Here is a 19,682-nt window from a genome sequence, read left to right on the forward strand (position 1 = left end):
CAAACATCACGGTGTCAAACATCACGGTGCCAAACATCACGGTGTCAAACATCGCGGTGCCAAACATCACGGTGCCAAATATTACGGTGCCAAACATCGCGGTGTCAAACATCGCGGTGTCAAACATCGCGGTGCCAAACATCGCGGTGTCAAACATCGCGGTGCCAAACATCGCGGTGCCAAACATCGCGGTGCCAAACATCATGGTGCCAAACATCGCGGTGCCAAACATCGCGGTGCTAAACATCGCGGTGCCAAACATCGCGGTGCCAAACATCGAGGTGCTAAACATCGCGGTGTCAAACATCGCGGTGCCAAACATCGCGGTGTCAAACATCGCGGTGCCAAACATCGCGGTGTCAAACATCGCGGTGCCAAACATCGAGGTGCCAAACATCATGGTGCCAAACATCGCGGTGCCAAACATCGCGGTGCCAAACATCACGGTGCCAAACATCACGGTGCCAAACATCGCGGTGCCAAACATCGCGGTGCCAAACATCGCGGTGCAAAACATCGCGGTGCCAAACATTGCGGTGCCAAACATCAAGGTGCCAAACATCACGGTGCCAAACATCACGGTGCCAAACATCACGGTGCTAAACATCACGGTGCCAAACATTACGGTGCCGAACATCACGGTGCTAAACATCACGGTGCCAAACATCACGGTGCTAAACATCACGGTGCCAAACATCACGGTGCTAAACATCACGGTGCCAAACATGACGTTGCTAAACATCACGGTGCAAAACATCACGGTGCTAAACATCATGGTGTCATACATCACGGTGTCAAACATCACGGTGCTAAACATCACGGTGTCATACATCACGGTGCCAAACATCGCGGTGCTAAACATCACGGTGCTAAACATCACGGTGCCAAACATCACGGTGCTAAACATCACGGTGCAAAACATCACGGTGCTAAACATCACGGTGCCAAACATCACGGTGCCAAACATCACGGTGCTAAACATCACGGTGCCAAACATCGCGGTGTCAAACATCACAGTATCAAACATCACGGTGTCAAACATCGCGGTGCCAAATATCGCGGTGTCAAACATCACGGTGCCAAACATCACGGTGTCAAACATCGCGGTGTCAAACATCACAGTGTCAAACATCACGGTGTCAAACATCGCGGTGTCAAACATCACGGTGTCAAACATCGCGGTGCCAAACATCGCGGTGCCAAACATCGCGGTGTCAAACATCACGGTGCCAAACATCACGGTGTCAAACATCGCGGTGTCAAACATCACAGTGTCAAACATCGCGGTGTCAAACATCACAGTGTCAAACATCACAGTGCCAAACATCACGGTGTCAAACATCACGGTGTCAAACATCACGGTGTCAAACATCACGGTGTCAAACATCGCAGTGCCAAACATCGCAGTGCCAAACATCACGGTGCCAAACATCGTGGTGCCAAACATCGTGGTGCCAAACATCACGGTGTTAAACATCACGGTGCCAAACATCACGGTGTCAAACATCGCGGTGTCAAACATCACAGTGTCAAACATCACGGTGTCAAACATCGCGGTGTCAAACATCACGGTGTCAAACATCGCGGTGCCAAACATCGCGGTGCCAAACATCGCGGTGTCAAACATCACGGTGCCAAACATCACGGTGTCAAACATCGCGGTGTCAAACATCACAGTGTCAAACATCACGGTGTCAAACATCGCGGTGTCAAACATCACAGTGTCAAACATCACAGTGCCAAACATCACGGTGTCAAACATCACGGTGTCAAACATCACGGTGTCAAACATCACGGTGTCAAACATCGCAGTGCCAAACATCGCAGTGCCAAACATCACGGTGCCAAACATCGTGGTGCCAAACATCGTGGTGCCAAACATCACGGTGTTAAACATCACGGTGCCAAACATCACGGTGTCAAACATCGCGGTGTCAAACATCACAGTGCCAAACATCACGGTGCCAAACATCACGGTGCCAAACAACACGGTGCCAAACATCACGGTGCCAAACATCACGGAGCCAAACATCGCGGTGCCAAACATCACGGTGCCAAACATCACGGTGCCAATCATCACGGTGCCAAACATCACGGTGCCAAACATCGTGGTGCCAAACATCACGGTGCCAAACATGACGGTGCCAAACATCGCGGTGCCAAACATCACGGTGCCAAACATTACGGTGCCAAACATCGCGGTGCCAAACATCACGGTGCCAAACATCGCGGTGCCAAACATCGCGGTGCCAAACATCGCGGTGCCAAACATCACGGTGCCAAACATCACGGTGCCAAACATCACGCTGCTAAACATCGCAGTGCCAAACATCTCACCTGCCAGCGATGCCATCATGGTTGGTGGCGTGTGTGGCATGAGTGCCACGGCAGGCAGTTGTCCTGCAATATTTCTGCAATTGTGCCATCAGCTGCGGGCGGCGGCACTGTGCCATCGAGCGTGAACCAGTATAGAAGCGGAGAGGAAATAGGTTGTGGCAGTAACTCCCAGGCAACGTGAATCTTTTATATGGGGGGGGGGGTGTCTGGGGGAGACCGGGGGGGGCGTTCTGGGGAGAAGTGGGGGTGGTTTCTGGGGGTGAAGGAGTAGTATCAGGGGCAGAGGGGGTGATATCAGGGGGAGAGAGAGAAAATCATGTTAGGTCCTGGGTGACGGAGTTGGCGGCAACAGTGTACCAGAGCCTTTACATAGTCGCCGGACTTGGGTTGAGGCGTACCTGGGCGGTTAGTGATCCTGTCCCAAATATGAGTCCACCGAGGAATGAATGATCGCTGACACCATTTGGTCACCACTTGGTCCGGGAGACATCTCCCGTCACGCAGGGTGCAGTTGCGCCTCCACAGATCTCCAGTATCATCTTTTGATACTGGTAATGGCTCGAAAGGGCCACCACTTACGGGCTATTCATGCCCGTGCCACCTCTTGGGTGGCTTAATCTTCATCAATCAATCGATCGCTGATGGGGGGGGGTTGATGTTCTTGAGAATGTCACAATCAGCACAAAGCTGTCGATTCTTGAGCGTCTTGTGTTATGACTGCCAAATGCTTGTTGTCCACGAGGTATGGCCAAGTGTGGCACTTTGAGAATATTGACCTTATGAATAACAGGAGGACCACAGACCTCTCTCCAGTGGTGAAGGTTCTGATCGTACTTGGAGGGGGTTCCGGGGGTTCTTGTGCTCCTCGACCCAAAGCTCTGGCCAGGCTCGACTTGTGATAACTTGGTCCAACAGGCTGTTGCTTGGAGCGGCCCGCAGGCCCACACATACACTTCAATCCGGTCGGTCCGGCACTTCTTGCAGTAACCAATCTTAATGCCTTGTTCTGAAGATATCCAACTTTGTTCCTGTAATATTTCTAATGCTTGCTGGGAGGGTGTTGAACAACCGTGGACCTCTGATGTTCAGACTTTTCTCTGAGTGTTCCTTTGGCACCTCTGCTCCCTGAGTCATAAATACTCATACTCCGCCCAAGTAAAACAGAAACAAGCAACACTTAGTGGGCCAGCCAGAGGCTTAGGGCCCGCTCAGAAATATCCCTGAAAAAAAAGAAACTCTACTCCTCACTGGTTCTATTCTGTATTTCCTTCCGTATCTTTTGCTCCAGTATGTTGTCATTCTACTGTGCCAGCTAGGAAAATGTCCTTTAAGAATCGTCCATGTAAATAATATCGATATCTCTCTTGTTTCGATTCCAGAGAGTACATTTTGAGAGCTTAGAGACGGTCCCAATTATTTAAGTAAATTATCGCGTCTATGCGTGCCGTATATGTTCTCTGTATTCTCTCTAGTTCAACAATCTCTCCTGCTCTGAAGGGGTCAGTGAGTACTGAGCAGTACTCGAGACGGGACAACACCAGTGATGTAAAAAGTATTAACATTACTGTGGAGTCTCTGGATGTGAACGTTCTCATAATCCATCATTCTCCTGGCCGCCGCCGCCGTTATATTTGCTCGGTTATGTTCACTAAATGTCAGGTCGTCAGACATCATAATTCTCAGATCTTGTTCACGTTGCTTTCCTTCTATGAGTAAATGTGATTGTGTCGTGTATCTTGTATGCCGTTACATTCCTTGTTTCCACCGTACCTAAGTACCTGGAACTTATCACTGTTGAACATCATGTTAATTTCCGCTGGCCAGTCGAACACACTATTAATATCGGCTAGTAGTTTTCAATACCTTCTACACAGGTAATTTGCATGCTGATTTTTGAACCACATGCAAAGAATGTAACGATGTAATCAAGATGTAACAGTCACAGAAAGGAGCGGAGGTTTCCACACTGCAGTCTACTACTAAGGAAACAAACATAGGAATGTGCCTCAATGCCAACAGTGACTGCCCAGACAGGTACAAGAGGAGTGTTGTCAACGGTTATGTCGACCGTGCTCTCAGCCACAGCTCAGGATGGAAGCAAGTCGATGAAGAACTCTGTAGGGTAAGGCAGGTCCTAGTCAACAACGGCTTCTCCAATGGTTTTCGTCGAAGACATCATAAAAAGAAAGGTGAAACGCCATGCAACCTCTGAAGAGTCAACTAACACAACACTTATGTACCCCCTATTAGACTGTTTTACAGGAACTTCTTTTCGACGGCTCATAAAACAGAGGAAAGGGTCCTGAAAGACATTATTGATAGAAACGTTATCCCTACAGACAAAAATCAGAAAATACAATTGACAATCTATTACAAAAACAAAAAAACGGCCAACCTACTCATGAAAAAACTCCCCAGACACCAAACAGAACGCCCTGAAGGAAACCAACGTCGTCTATGCCTTCACATGCCCACTTAGGGACAGTAAGCCCCAAAGAACTCAGTATATAGGCAAGACAACAACGTCTCTTTCTAGGCGATTAACTATACACAAACAACAGGGCTCCATCAAGGAACATATAATCTCTTCTCACAACCAGAGCATCACCAGAGACATCTTAACAAGCAACACAGAAATCATCGATAAATACAGCGATAGCAGGCGGCTTGACATCTGTGAGGCACTACACACAAAAAGTCAACACCAGCAATCAACAGCCAATTAATGTACAACTATATTCTACCCACTGCAAGACCGTGAACCAATATGGAAGCAGCAAGAGGAAGTATGGGCCAATAGGCCTTCTACAGTTACTTCCATTCTTATGTTCTCGTCCCATTGTTTCGTGTTCTGTCTTATGTTTCACCTCATCCTAAACTTTTGTGCCATATCACCTTAGCCAAAAACGAGTATAAGTATGAATGTATTGTGTGTGTAAATTAAGTCTTTGAAAATGTTACAAGGAATTACGAAACGCGTTCAGGCGTCAGACTAGGAATAAAAAGAATGTATTTTGGAGAGTTACTTTATCAATTACCCTCAACAGTGAGGAAGAACGTAAGAAATATTGAGAAAATTCGTGTTAGAATTATTAATCTTACCCTTTCGCTCATATTCAACAACATATGTATATATATGTATATATATATATATATGTCGTACCTAGTAGCCAGAACGCACTTGTCAGCCTACTATGCAAGGCCCAATTTGCCTAATAAGCCAAGTTTTCATGAACTAATTGTTTTTCGACAACCTAACCTACCTGACCTAACCTAACTTTTTCGGCTACCTAACCTAACCTAACCTATAAAGATAGGTTAGGTTAGGTTAGGTAGGGTTGGTTAGGTTCGGACACATATTTACGTTAATTTTAACTCAAATAAAAAAAAATTGCCTCATACATAATGAAATGGGTAGCTTTATCATTTCATAAGAAAAAAAATAGAGAAAATATATTAATTCAGGAAAACTTGGCTTATTAGGCAAATCGGGCCTTGCATTGTAGGCCGAGAAGTGCATTCTGGCTACTAGGTACGACATTATATATATATATATATATATATATATATATATATATATATATATATATATATATATATTCTATTTCACACATAGAAGCGCACATGTACACACACAACCGGCCCAGAAACCGGAAACGTCGGATTTCAACACCAGAGGACCGAACCAGCCCTCATTTTACGCTAAATTACTTCTGAACCATTCAAGGTGAGGCAAGAAGGTGCTAAACTCCCCCCCTCCACGTCCCTACACCTTCACCTTTGTTAGTCCCATACAGGAGTCCCTAAATTTGGATCTTATGCAAGGAAGGCCTAGGGGCAGGGAGAGGGCGTAGGCCTTGATGGGTGGGAAGGGTGGGAAGGGTGAGAGGTGGTGGAAGGGGGAGATTAATGGTGTGGTGGGAGAGTGACAGTTAAATGACCAGCAGCATGTCTTAGGTGTAGTGATTGGGCCTCAGTGACTTGTATGGTTCAATGGGAGCTGGTCTCTCTCTCTCTCTCTCTCTCTGTCTCTCTCTCTCTGTCTCTCTCTCTCTCTCTGTCTCTCTCTCTCTCTCTCTGTCTCTCTCTCTCTCTCTGTCTCTCTCTCTCTCTGTCTCTCTCTCTCTCTGTCTCTCTCTCTGTCTCTCTCTCTCTCTGTCTCTCTCTCTCTCTGTCTCTCTCTGTCTCTCTCTCTGTCTCTCTCTCTCTCTCTGTCTCTCTCTCTCTCTGTCTCTCTCTCTCTCTCTCTCTCTCTCTCTCTCTCTCTCTGTCTCTCTCTCTCTCTGTCTCTCTCTCTCTCTGTCTCTCTCTCTCTGTCTCTCTCTCTCTCTGTCTCTCTCTGTCTCTCTCTCTCTCTGTCTCTCTCTCTCTCTGTCTCTCTCTCTCTCTGTCTGTCTCTCTCTCTCTCTCTCTCTCTCTCTCTCTCTCTCTCTCTCTCTCTCTCTCTCTCTCTCTCTCTCTCTCTCTGTCTCTCTCTGTCTCTCTCTCTCTGTCTCTCTCTCTCTGTCTCTCTCTCTCTGTTTCTCTCTCTCTCTGTTTCTCTCTCTCTCTGTCTCTCTCTCTGTCTCTCTCTCTGTCTCTCTCTCTCTCTCTCTCTCTCTCTCTCTCTCTCTCTCTCTCTCTTTGTCTGTCTGTCTGTCTCTCTCTCCCCTCCTCATTCTGTTGTTCGTGCAACAGGTAGTATTTCTGCTCTCAACTCCACACACCCACACGCCCACACACACACCCACACGCCCACACACACCCACACGCCCACACACCCACACGCCCACACACCCACACACACCCACACGCTCACACACACCTACACACGCCCACACGTCCTGGCCCTAAACGTGCCACGCGCCTCTAACCACTTCCTCCCCCCCCCCTCACCTGCTCCCTTACCTGGGCACACAATACCCCCCCCCCCCCTGCCCGCTACCCTCTAACAATCCACTTCCACCACCCGTGGAGAACCTCCTGTTGTGGTTTGCTGGTCCGTGAAGCTGTTAGTGTTGGCAATTGGTACGGCTCAGCGGGGGGTCACTGGTGGCTATGGAGTAAGCAAGGAAAAAAAAGAACGGAAAGGGCTCTTGGGGGAAAATGGGATGGATCTGTTACACTGTGTGTGTGTGTGTGTGTGTGTGTGTGTGTGTGTGTGTGTGTGTGTGTGTGTGTGTGTGTGTGTGTGTGTGTGTACTCTCTATATGTGCTTATCATAACTACCTAATGACTCTATATGTGTGTGAAAGTGGTCCCAGCCACCTCCGCTTGTCAGTAAATACCACTTCCTCACTACTCTTGCATGGAGCTATTAACCTCTTTTCTCTTAAGTACCATTCTTAAGTAACCCTTAAGCAACATTCAACATACTTAGAAGCAGTGTACATTTTCTTCATGTTTAGTCCCATACTTTTATAAATCGCTCTTTGTCATAATATGTTCTGATCTACTGAGTACTTGCTCTCTGTTAAGACTCTTGCTCTCTGTTGGGACTCTTGCTCTCTGTTGAGACTCTTGCTCTCTGTTGAGACTCTTGCTCTCTGTTGAGGCTCTTGCTCTCTGTTGAGGCTCTTGCTCTCTGTTGAGACTCTTGCCCTCTGTTGAGACTCTTGCCCTCTGTTGAGACTCTTGCCCTCTGTTGAGACTCTTGCCCTCTGTTGAGACTCTTGCCCTCTGTTGAGACTCTTGCCCTCTGTTGAGACTCTTGCCCTCTGTTGAGACTCTTGCCCTCTGTTGAGACTCTTGCCCTCTGTTGAGACTCTTGCCCTCTGTTGAGACTCTTGCCCTCTGTTGAGACTCTTGCCCTCTGTTGAGACTCTTGCCCTCTGTTGAGACTCTTGCCCTCTGTTGAGACTCTTGCCCTCTGTTGAGACTCTTGCTCTCTGTTGAGACTCTTGCTCTCTGTTGAGACTCTTGCTCTCTGTTGAGACTCTTGCTCTCTGTTGAGACTCTTGCCCTCTGTCGAGACTCTTGCCCTCTGTCGAGACTCTTGCCCTCTGTTGAGACTCTTGCCCTCTGTTGAGACTCTTGCTCTCTGTTGAGACTCTTGCTCTCTGTTGAGACTCTTGCCCTCTGTTGAGACTCTTGCTCTCTGTTGAGACTCTTGCCCTCTGTTGAGACTCTTGCCCTCTGTTGAGACTCTTGCTCTCTGTTGAGACTCTTGCTCTCTGTTGAGACTCTTGCTGGTCTACCAGGGTTAAATTATTAATAGACCTATAAAGCCCCACACCAACCGACATAATTGATGCTTGGGAAGAACTGGAGACATTATTGTTCTGTTGTTTAAAATTCGCTCCTTGGAACAAAAAGTTCCAAGTAGCACGGGCTATGGTGAGCCCGTATGTACACATTAAATCAGGGCTAAAGATCTAGGACTCGGGACACCATGTGACGTGTTGAGGCATTTCATGAAAATCATTGAAGAAAACCTTCATGGTTTTCACCATGAAGGTTTTCTAAGACATTGATGGTGGAAAACACCATCAATGTCTTAGTAATAGTCTCGCCTGATGTAATTAAATATAGAAATAAACATTTTGTGTATTATTGTTAAAATGATAACATTTTTAACACATGTGAGATCAATGTTGAAGTGTGAAGCGTCCGTTAGCATATAATAACGAGTATCGTTAAGAAGACCTTGTAGAGATTTAATATATATTCGATTTTTATGAGAACCAGAAATACGGTCGTAAATAATTCAGGTAATTCTAAGTTAATTGTTCATATTCATTCATCATTATATGATTTATTCTAAGGATAATTCATGGTTAACTTAACTGGTAAAATAACAGAAAGTTTAAGTGAGTGTGGAATAATATGCATTAGAGTTTACATAAGAGATCGTTGACAAGACGGTGTTTGTAAACTTGACTTCCTTAACCAACACAGTTCTTGGTCCGACGCACCTATTTAGCAAATCCTTCAACTTTACTTTTAAATTTGCTTTTAGTCTGGACAAATATATATTTTCTGACGAGAAAATCCTACCCGACCAACCTGCCAACCCGAAACAAGAGAAAAAAAAACACACAAAGATAATTTAGGACAAAATATATGATTTTACACTGATGCAAATCTTGAGCTCCGTCATACTCTCCCGGAACAAGTTTAACGCGGCGTCCGCAGCTACGCTTAATTACCTCTCGCTAATGAACTTTAGCGTAAACTATTATATTCTTACATATTTTTATACACAAGCATATATATTCTTATGCATTTAATCATTCCTAGTTAAACATGGTTATTAGTTATGTAGACCAAAGTTTTGGGCCAGAAAGGGCGCTCTGCCCCCCAATGACTTTCCACAGGTCCCTGGCGGTAGAACCCACAACCCGTTCTCGCAAATTCGTATAGTCAATATTGACTTATTAACTACGTGCATAGGTGATATACTAAACATAATAGATACCCTTAAATAGCTTCATAGAAAACACCGACCTTACCTAACCTTGTTAGTATCTTAAGATAAGCATCTTATTGCTTCGTAATTACAATTATTACTTAACCTATACCTATTATAGGTTAACAATTGTAATTACGAAGCTATAAGATGCTTATCTTAAGATACTAACAAGGTTAGGTAAGGTCGGTGTTTTCTATGAAGCTATTTAAGGGTATCTATTATGTTTAATATGTCACCTATGCACTTATTTACTAAGTCAATATTGACTTTACGAATTTGCGAGAACGGGTTGAGAACCCAACATGGTAGACCCAGTATGGTTCTACCACGTGAGTCGACCAGCCACAAGTGGTGGTGGCGGGAGACTGCTCTTGGACACCCAGAGGAAGGGCTCCTCTGTATAGCAGGAGTGTGCCTGGTCGCAGGTGGGGTCAGGCACGGAGAGGGTGGGGTCAGGCACGGAGAGGGTGGGGTCAGGCACGGAGAGGGTGGGGTCAGGCACGGAGAGGTGGGGTCAGGCACGGAAAGATGGGGTCAGGCACGGAGAGGTGGAGTCAGACACGGAGGGGGTGGGGTCAGACACGGAGAGGTGGGGTCAGACACGGAGAGGGTGGGGTCAGGCACGGAGAGGGTGGGGTCAGACACGGAGGGGGTGGGGTCAGACACGGAGAGGTGGGGTCAGGCACGGAGAGGGTGGGGTCAGGCACGGAGAGGGTGGGGTCAGGCACGGAGAGGGTGGGGTCAGGCACGGAGAGGGTGGGGTCAGGCACGGAGAGGGTGGGGTCAGGCACGGAGAGGGTGGGGTCAGGCACGTAGAGGGTGGGGTCAGGCACGGAGAGGGTGGGGTCAGGCACGGAGAGGTGGGGTCAGGCACGGAGAGGTGGGGTCAGGCACGGAGAGGTGGGGTCAGGCACGGAGAGGTGGGGTCAGGCACGGAGAGGTGGGGTCAGGCACGGAGAGGTGGGGTCAGGCACGGAGGGGGTGGGGTCAGGCACGGAGGGGGTGGGGTCAGGCACGGAGGGGGTGGGGTCAGGCACGGAGAGGAGGGGTCAGGCACGGAGAGGTGGGGTCAGGCACGGAGAGGTGGGGTCAGGCACGGAGAGGTGGAGTCAGACACGGAGAGGGTGGGGTCAGGCACGGAGAGGTGGGGTCAGGCACGGAAAGATGGGGTCAGGCACGGAGAGGTGGAGTCAGACACGGAGGGGGTGGGGTCAGACACGGAGAGGTGGGGTCAGACACGGAGAGGTGGGGTCAGGCACGGAGAGATGGGGTCAGGCACGGAGAGGTGGAGTCAGACACGGAGGGGGTGGGGTCAGACACGGAGAGGTGGGGTCAAGCAGGCAGAGGTGGGGTCAGGCACGGAGAGGTGGGGTCAAGCAGGCAGAGGTGGGGTTAGGCACAGAGGGGGGGAAGGGGGTGGGTGTTCACGATGCCTTCAAATTTCCTCTCAATTTCCAAATTTATTATGTTCAATTTCTGAACTCATAGAGACATTCATTAGCTATTATTTGTCAACTTTCTACCAATTAATTTTTGTTAGAATTACGGTCTGTTTCCTTGTGATCCACGAGGATATATCCTGGATACAGTATTAATGTATACCAAAATACATTTCTATCACAGACAACAGCTGATTGTTGTGGTACAACAGGTCATACAAGTGTCATTGTTGTGGTACAACAGCTGATACAACTGTCATTGTTGTGGTACAACAGTCATGGTTGTGGTACAACAGCTGATACAACAGTCATTGTTGTGGTACAACAGCTGATACAACAGTCATTGTTGTGGTACAACAGCTGATACAACAGTCATTGTTGTGGTACAACAGCTGATACAACAGTCATTGTTGTGGTACAACAGCTGATACAACTGTCATTGTTGTGGTACAACAGCTGATACAACTGTCATTGTTGTGGTACAACAGCTGATACAACAGTCATTGTTGTGGTACAACAGTCATTGTTGTGGTACAACAGTCATTGTTGTGGTACAACAGTCATTGTTGTGGTACAACAGCTGATACAACTGTCATTGTTGTGGTACAACAGCTGATACAACAGTCATTGTTGTGGTACAACAGTCATTGTTGTGGTACAACAGTCATTGTTGTGGTACAACAGCTGATACAACTGTCATTGTTGTGGTACAACAGCTGATACAACTGTCATTGTTGTGGTACAACAGCTGATACAACTGTCATTGTTGTGGTACAACAGCTGATACAACAGTCATGGTTGTGGTACAACAGTCATTGTGGTACAACAGCTGATACAACAGTCATTGTTGTGGTACAACAGTCATTGTGGTACAACAGCTGATACAACTGTCATTGTTGTGGTACAACAGCTGATACAACAGTCATTGTTGTGGTACAACAGCTGATACAACTGTCATTGTTGTGGTACAACAGTCATTGTTGTGGTACAACAGCTGATACAACTGTCATTGTTGTGGTACAACAGTCATTGTGGTACAACAGCTGATACAACAGTCATTGTTGTGGTACAACAGCTGATACAACTGTCATTGTTGTGGTACAACAGTCATTGTTGTGGTACAACAGCTGATACAACAGTCATTGTTGTGGTACAACAGTCATTGTGGTACAACAGCTGATACAACAGTCATTGTTGTGGTACAACAGTCATTGTGGTACAACAGCTGATACAACAGTCATTGTTGTGGTACAACAGCTGATACAACTGTCATTGTTGTGGTACAACAGCTGATACAACTGTCATTGTTGTGGTACAACAGCTGATACAACAGTCATTGTTGTGGTACAACAGTCATTGTGGTACAACAGCTGATACAACTGTCATTGTTGTGGTACAACAGCTGATACAACAGTCATGGTTGTGGTACAACAGTCATTGTGGTACAACAGCTGATACAACAGTCATTGTTGTGGTACAACAGTCATTGTTGTGGTACAACAGTCATTGTGGTACAACAGCTGATACAACAGTCATTGTTGTGGTACAACAGCTGATACAACTGTCATTGTTGTGGTACAACAGTCATGGTTGTGGTACAACAGCTGATACAACTGTCATTGTTGTGGTACAACAGCTGATACAACAGTCATGGTTGTGGTACAACAGCTGATACAACAGTCATGGTTGTGGTACAACAGCTGATACAACAGTCATTGTTGTGGTACAACAGCTGATACAACAGTCATTGTTGTGGTACAACAGCTGATACAACAGTCATTGTTGTGGTACAACAGCTGATACAACATTGTTGTGGTACAACAGCTGATACAACATTGTTGTGGTACAACAGCTGATACAACATTGTTGTGGTACAACAGCTGATACAACAGTCATTGTTGTGGTACAACAGCTGATACAACAGTCATGGTTGTGGTACAACAGCTGATACAACAGTCATTGTTGTGGTACAACAGCTGATACAACAGTCATTGTTGTGGTACAACAGCTGATACAACAGTCATTGTTGTGGTACAACAGCTGATACAACAGTCATGGTTGTGGTACAACAGCTGATACAACAGTCATGGTTGTGGTACAACAGTCATTGTTGTGGTACAACAGCTGATACAACAGTCATTGTTGTGGTACAACAGCTGATACAACATTGTTGTGGTACAACAGCTGATACAACAGTCATTGTTGTGGTACAACAGCTGATACAACAGTCATGGTTGTGGTACAACAGTCATTGTTGTGGTACAACAGCTGATACAACAGTCATGGTTGTGGTACAACAGTCATTGTTGTGGTACAACAGCTGATACAACAGTCATGGTTGTGGTACAACAGTCATGGTTGTGGTACAACAGCTGATACAACAGTCATGGTTGTGGTACAACAGCTGATACAACAGTCATGGTTGTGGTACAACAGCTGATACAACAGTCATGGTTGTGGTACAACAGCTGATACAACAGTCATTGTTGTGGTACAACAGCTGATACAACAGTCATTGTTGTGGTACAACAGCTGATACAACAGTCATTGTTGTGGTACAACAGCTGATACAACAGTCATTGTTGTGGTACAACAGCTGATACAACAGTCATTGTTGTGGTACAACAGCTGATACAACAGTCATGGTTGTGGTACAACAGTCATTGTTGTGGTACAACAGCTGATACAACAGTCATGGTTGTGGTACAACAGCTGATACAACAGTCATGGTTGTGGTACAACAGCTGATACAACAGTCATGGTTGTGGTACAACAGTCATTGTTGTGGTACAACAGCTGATACAACAGTCATGGTTGTGGTACAACAGCTGATACAACAGTCATGGTTGTGGTACAACAGCTGATACAACAGTCATGGTTGTGGTACAACAGCTGATACAACAGTCATTGTTGTGGTACAACAGCTGATACAACATTGTTGTGGTACAACAGCTGATACAACATTGTTGTGGTACAACAGCTGATACAACAGTCATGGTTGTGGTACAACAGCTGATACAACAGTCATGGTTGTGGTACAACAGCTGATACAACAGTCATGGTTGTGGTACAACAGCTGATACAACAGTCATGGTTGTGGTACAACAGCTGATACAACAGTCATTGTTGTGGTACAACAGCTGATACAACAGTCATGGTTGTGGTACAACAGCTGATACAACAGTCATGGTTGTGGTACAACAGCTGATACAACAGTCATGGTTGTGGTACAACAGCTGATACAACAGTCATGGTTGTGGTACAACAGCTGATACAACAGTCATGGTTGTGGTACAACAGCTGATACAACAGTCATGGTTGTGGTACAACAGCTGATACAACAGTCATGGTTGTGGTACAACAGCTGATACAACAGTCATGGTTGTGGTACAACAGCTGATACAACAGTCATGGTTGTGGTACAACAGCTGATACAACAGTCATGGTTGTGGTACAACAGCTGATACAACAGTCATGGTTGTGGTACAACAGCTGATACAACAGTCATGGTTGTGGTACAACAGCTGATACAACAGTCATGGTTGTGGTACAACAGCTGATACAACAGTCATGGTTGTGGTACAACAGCTGATACAACAGTCATGGTTGTGGTACAACAGTCATTGTTGTGGTACAACAGCTGATACAACAGTCATGGTTGTGGTACAACAGCTGATACAACAGTCATGGTTGTGGTACAACAGCTGATACAACAGTCATGGTTGTGGTACAACAGCTGATACAACAGTCATGGTTGTGGTACAACAGCTGATACAACAGTCATGGTTGTGGTACAACAGCTGATACAACAGTCATGGTTGTGGTACAACAGCTGATACAACAGTGATGGTTGTGGTACAACAGCTGATACAACAGTCATGGTTGTGGTACAACAGCTGATACAACAGTCATTGTTGTGGTACAACAGCTGATACAACAGTCATTGTTGTGGTACAACAGCTGATACAACAGTGATGGTTGTGGTACAACAGCTGATACAACAGTCATGGTTGTGGTACAACAGCTGATACAACAGTCATTGTTGTGGTACAACAGCTGATGGAACCGCTTTTTAGTCGAACTTTCTTCCCATTTTCCTTATTTCTTCTATATTTCCCTCACTCCTCACTCTCTCCCTCCTCCTTCCCTATCTCTTATTTTGCCTCCCTCCTCCGTTCTCTCCTCCCTCTATATCCTTCCTTCCCTCCCTCCCTCACTCTCCCTCCCTCACTTCCCTCCAGGTAATAGAGCTGTGTATCTCCTGCTCCGCTCATTAGTATAAGAATGACTTGCTCTTAAACTTTTAGGGAAGCTTTATTCTGTGAATGATGGAGGGGGGAGGGGGGAGGGGGAGGTGGGGAGGGGGAGGGGGAGGTGGAAGAGGTAGAGAGGACACGATTTTTACGTTCCCCTCCCCATCACCCTCCCTCTCTCTCCCCTCCCCTATGCCTCTCGTCACCTCCACCCACCTCTCTCTCACCCCCCTCTCCCTCCCCATCCCATAATGAATGCGCTCACACGTCGCTGCCTTACTCACCCCCCCCCTTCCCCCTCTGCCCAACTGCCTCCCCTTCCCTCCCCCCCCCCCCACTGAAGGATTTTTATCCATGTCGACATGTATATTTGTATGAATGTAAGTTTGTATTTAAGGGCGCCTGCTGCTGTATATTTAGGCATGTACCTATATTATATATTATATATTATATATATATATATATATATATATATATATATATATATGACAGTGTCAGACTACGAAAGAAGAATTAAAACAGGAATATCCTTAAGTACTTTCATATATTAATACATCTTCAGAAGGAATGATTTACAAGTCAAGTATTGGACATATATAGGCAGGAGAGAGAGGTGAAGTGAAGTACAATGACAAATATATGGATGGGATTAGGTGGATATAAGATAAGAGTTGCAACAATAGGCCCATATATGGATAATAATAGCATAAGCTAGCAAATATTTACAATGAATTAGTGAGACAAATGGGTATCAATGATCCTACTCAAATCGCCCTTTAATTGATCTATCAAAAATGGATCTAAGTTATATAAACCACTGCTAATGTTCAAATTACATGATTTTGTAATCTGTATTAAAGCAGATTCAGTTATGTTCCTGTTATAAGTGCTTTTACAATTCGTTATTGAAGAAGTCATCTCCCAATCAATTTGGTGAGCATCTTCTGACAGATGAACAAAGCATTAGACAATTGGCCAGGTCTTACACAGTATTTATGTTGCGGAATTCTACACTTCAAATCTTTAGATGTTTACCCAACATAGAACTTATTACAGTCTTTACAAGGTATTATATAAATGACACAATTATCACTACGAGGGCTGTTCCTAACTAATAGTTACCATCAGTATTTTCGTGATTAAACAATACATGTATATCAAAAGGTTTCAAGGTCTTAACAATATTTTTAAACTTAGAAAAATATGGTAAACACAACACATTCTTTGGGCGAATTTTCTCACTGCATATATTAATGTAATATATACGACGTGCTTTGTTACGGCAAAAAAACTTCAAAAAAACTTTGTGTATAACAAAGTTTGAGACCAAGAGAATCAATATTCTTAAACTCTTCATCTAAGAATTCTGAACTAACAACCCGAAGAGCTCTTAGATACATAGAGGAAAAAATTGATTGTTTATCTATGTCCTGAGAAATAATTAGAAATAATGAACATAAGATAAATTATTCGTAGGTTTTCTGTAGACACTAAACTTTAGTGAAAAATCTTTCCCTATGAATAAGTACATCTAGGAATGGCAAACATTTATCAACTTCAGTCTCCATAGGAGACTGACTCCATAGGAGACTGAAGCATACCTGAATCTGAAGTCTTTAGAGCTTGTTGATAAAGAGATTGGGGATGAAGTGAGCCAGCTAGAGTTAGTGAAGGCAGCAGGACTACGCGGCCCAGAAGAGTTTCTGTGCGACTTAAAACTGGCTGAGGAGGAGCAACAAGCCGAGGACCAGGCAAAGGAGTCACATATAGAAGATGCTGATACCTCTATAACCAGCTATGAGCCATTTGAAGGTGATGTGGTGTCTTCACCGGAAGTGCCAGATGACCTGCACTTCAGTGTTGTTCGCACCATCACAGGCTTTACTTTTGCTGGCAGCTTCTCTGGCCACACTGCAGAGGAAGCTCTCATGAAGTTAAAAGAATGTTTGCTTGGTGAAGAAATGGAGTTGCATCACTTAGTTTGTGTGAAGATGTACGTGCAGGATATAAATGATTATGTCCAACTCAATGCTCAGTACATCAAATACTTCTCATCTAATCCACCAGTTAGAGTTTGTGTAGAGGTGCCTCTTCCAAGTGATGTTAGAGTACAGTTTGATGTGTCTGGTTGGAGACAGAGTCATATGACCACTGATGAGGATGAAAATACGTTACATCCCACATCTCGCACAACTATGCACGTCCAGGGCATCTCTCACTGGGCACCAGCCAATATTGGGCCATATAGCCAGGCAGTAAAGGTGGGCAGTGTGGTGGTGGTAGCTGGCATGATTGGACTGGTGCCAGGCACATTACAAGTGGTAACTGGAGGAGTTGAAGTACAAGCTCGTCTAGCTCTGCGACATGTGTCAAGAGTCATCACAGCAGTGGCTTCATCCTCTGATATAAGAGCTGTCGTGCAAGGTGTTTGTTTTGTGACCAGACTATCGGACATTGGTGTGGCTAGAAGGATGATGGCTCGGCTGAGTGAGTCTCAGATCTCGACGTATGTTGTGGTGCCTGGCTTGCCACGTGCTGCCTTAGTGGAGTGGCAAACTTGGGCTTGTGTTGAAAATGACAAGTTTGAATATGAAGAGAAGGGTTATACAAGAGGGAATGTTAGCGTAAGATAAAGAAGAAGATGGTATCATGACAACTCTGTTTGTGCGGTCAACACAACAGCAAGTTGTTTTTCACCGGATGACCTAAGTTGTGAGATGATAAAAGAAGTCATTCAGTACACGATTACCAAAGCCGATACTGCGATGCCCTTCGGACTAACATTATTTTACCGTAGTGGTGGCTTGTCTCGTTCCTTGCTGCAACAAGCCCTCGTCGAGGCGGTGCCTCGGGGTCTGGCTACGATATCACTAGTGCCGGTCTTGGCTCTGGAGGACAATCATACTCTTCTGACTGTAACTGCAACACGTTATTAATTATCATGGGTGTTATGCAGTTGATCTATGGTGCATTCAATCACAATTTTGTATTTTATAATTACAGTTTGCGTGAAGAGGTTCTGCAGAAAGTCATTATACATAATGCATTATTTGTCATGGATAGGGTTAAGTTTTTTTAGCTCAACTGTGATGTATTGCACAAATAGTTTTTTGTATAAAATTTAGACTATAAGTGCTGACTTTGGAAAATTCTAAATATGTATGCTGTATTTATGATAATGGTAATATGAATGTGAGGCCATATACATCAAGTTGATAAATCTGCGATTGTATTTACTACCCAAGATAACTTTCTCCAATTAATATGTTATGTGAAATAATGGAGGGGGGGGGGGATACATAATGTTTTTATTAGGACACTTTTTCTGAATAATGATTGATTTTTAGTACTGAATTAAATGTAGTACACTGTTACTGTACTAATTAGAGGCAAGTGTGCTTTTTAGAATGGTCAAAAATCTTGAATCTAAACTTGTACATCTCCTTAGCAATGACTAGCTCAAGGGTCATGATCAACCAGGCTGTGACTCATACGTCAGGCTGCGAGCAGCCGCGTCTAACAGCCTGGTTGATCAATCCAGCAACCAGGAGGCCTGGTCGACGACCGGGCCGCGGGGACACTAAGCCCCGGAAGCACCTCAAGGTAGCCAAGGTAGCCAAGGTAGGAAATGTTATAGAGGTGACTTGATCATTAAGTTTAGCTACAAATTCGTCTGTGTTTACATGTGTTGGCCATATACACAAAATATCATCAACATATCTAAACCATGGAATGATTCCAGGGGGAATTTTGAAACAAATTTCTTTTCGAAAAATTTCATGTACAAGTTTGAGAGCAATGGCGATAAAGGATTCTCCCATTGCCATTCCAAAAGTCTGTAAATAATACTCATTATTAAAGGTAAATTTACATTCTTTAATGCACAACTTAACAAGACTGACAACAGTATCAGGAGAAAGAGGCAAAACATGATTGATTAGTTGATGGACAAGATAATCGAGAATATCATCGACCGGCACCTTTGTAAACAAGGAACAAACGTCAAAACTGATTAACTTTAAATCAGGAGTGACAGGAACACTATTCAATTTGTTAACTAATTCAAGAGAATTTGTGAAATGAGAAGAGGAAATGGTTCCTAACAATGGAGACAAGATTTTGGTAAGCCATTTAGAAAGCTTGTAATAAACATATATGTATGTATGTATATATATATATATATATATATATATATATATATATATATATATATATATATATATATATATATATATATATATAACTGAAAACTCACACCCCAGA

At 44.8% G+C, this 19,682-nt stretch overlaps 3 protein-coding genes across 3 annotated transcripts; 2 read left to right on the forward strand and 1 right to left on the reverse strand.

Annotated features, from left to right (window-relative positions):
• Positions 1 to 203: 203 nt before the first annotated feature.
• On the forward strand, positions 204 to 2,462 carry LOC123747565 (uncharacterized PPE family protein PPE24-like). The gene has a single exon (XM_045729787.2). It carries the CDS (start codon positions 204 to 206, stop codon positions 2,460 to 2,462), a length of 2,259 nt encoding a protein of 752 aa, XP_045585743.2.
• Positions 2,463 to 7,789: 5,327 nt separating this feature from the next.
• Positions 7,790 to 9,415, reverse strand: LOC138350304 (serine/arginine-rich splicing factor 4-like). Its single transcript, XM_069300918.1, has 2 exons — positions 9,389 to 9,415; positions 7,790 to 8,509 (listed from the first exon to the last, which is right to left on the reverse strand). The coding sequence occupies exons 1-2, from the start codon at positions 9,413 to 9,415 to the stop codon at positions 7,790 to 7,792; spliced, it is 747 nt and encodes a 248-aa protein (XP_069157019.1).
• A 614-nt stretch (positions 9,416 to 10,029) lies between these two features.
• LOC123770089 (uncharacterized) lies at positions 10,030 to 18,641 on the forward strand. Its single transcript, XM_069300919.1, has 2 exons — positions 10,030 to 10,056; positions 17,006 to 18,641. The coding sequence occupies exons 1-2, from the start codon at positions 10,030 to 10,032 to the stop codon at positions 18,050 to 18,052; spliced, it is 1,074 nt and encodes a 357-aa protein (XP_069157020.1). The 3' UTR covers positions 18,053 to 18,641.
• The last annotated feature ends 1,041 nt before the right edge of the window (positions 18,642 to 19,682 follow it).

This window comes from Procambarus clarkii, chromosome 45 (assembly GCF_040958095.1).
Source record: "Procambarus clarkii isolate CNS0578487 chromosome 45, FALCON_Pclarkii_2.0, whole genome shotgun sequence".
Taxonomy (NCBI): domain Eukaryota; kingdom Metazoa; phylum Arthropoda; class Malacostraca; order Decapoda; family Cambaridae; genus Procambarus; species Procambarus clarkii.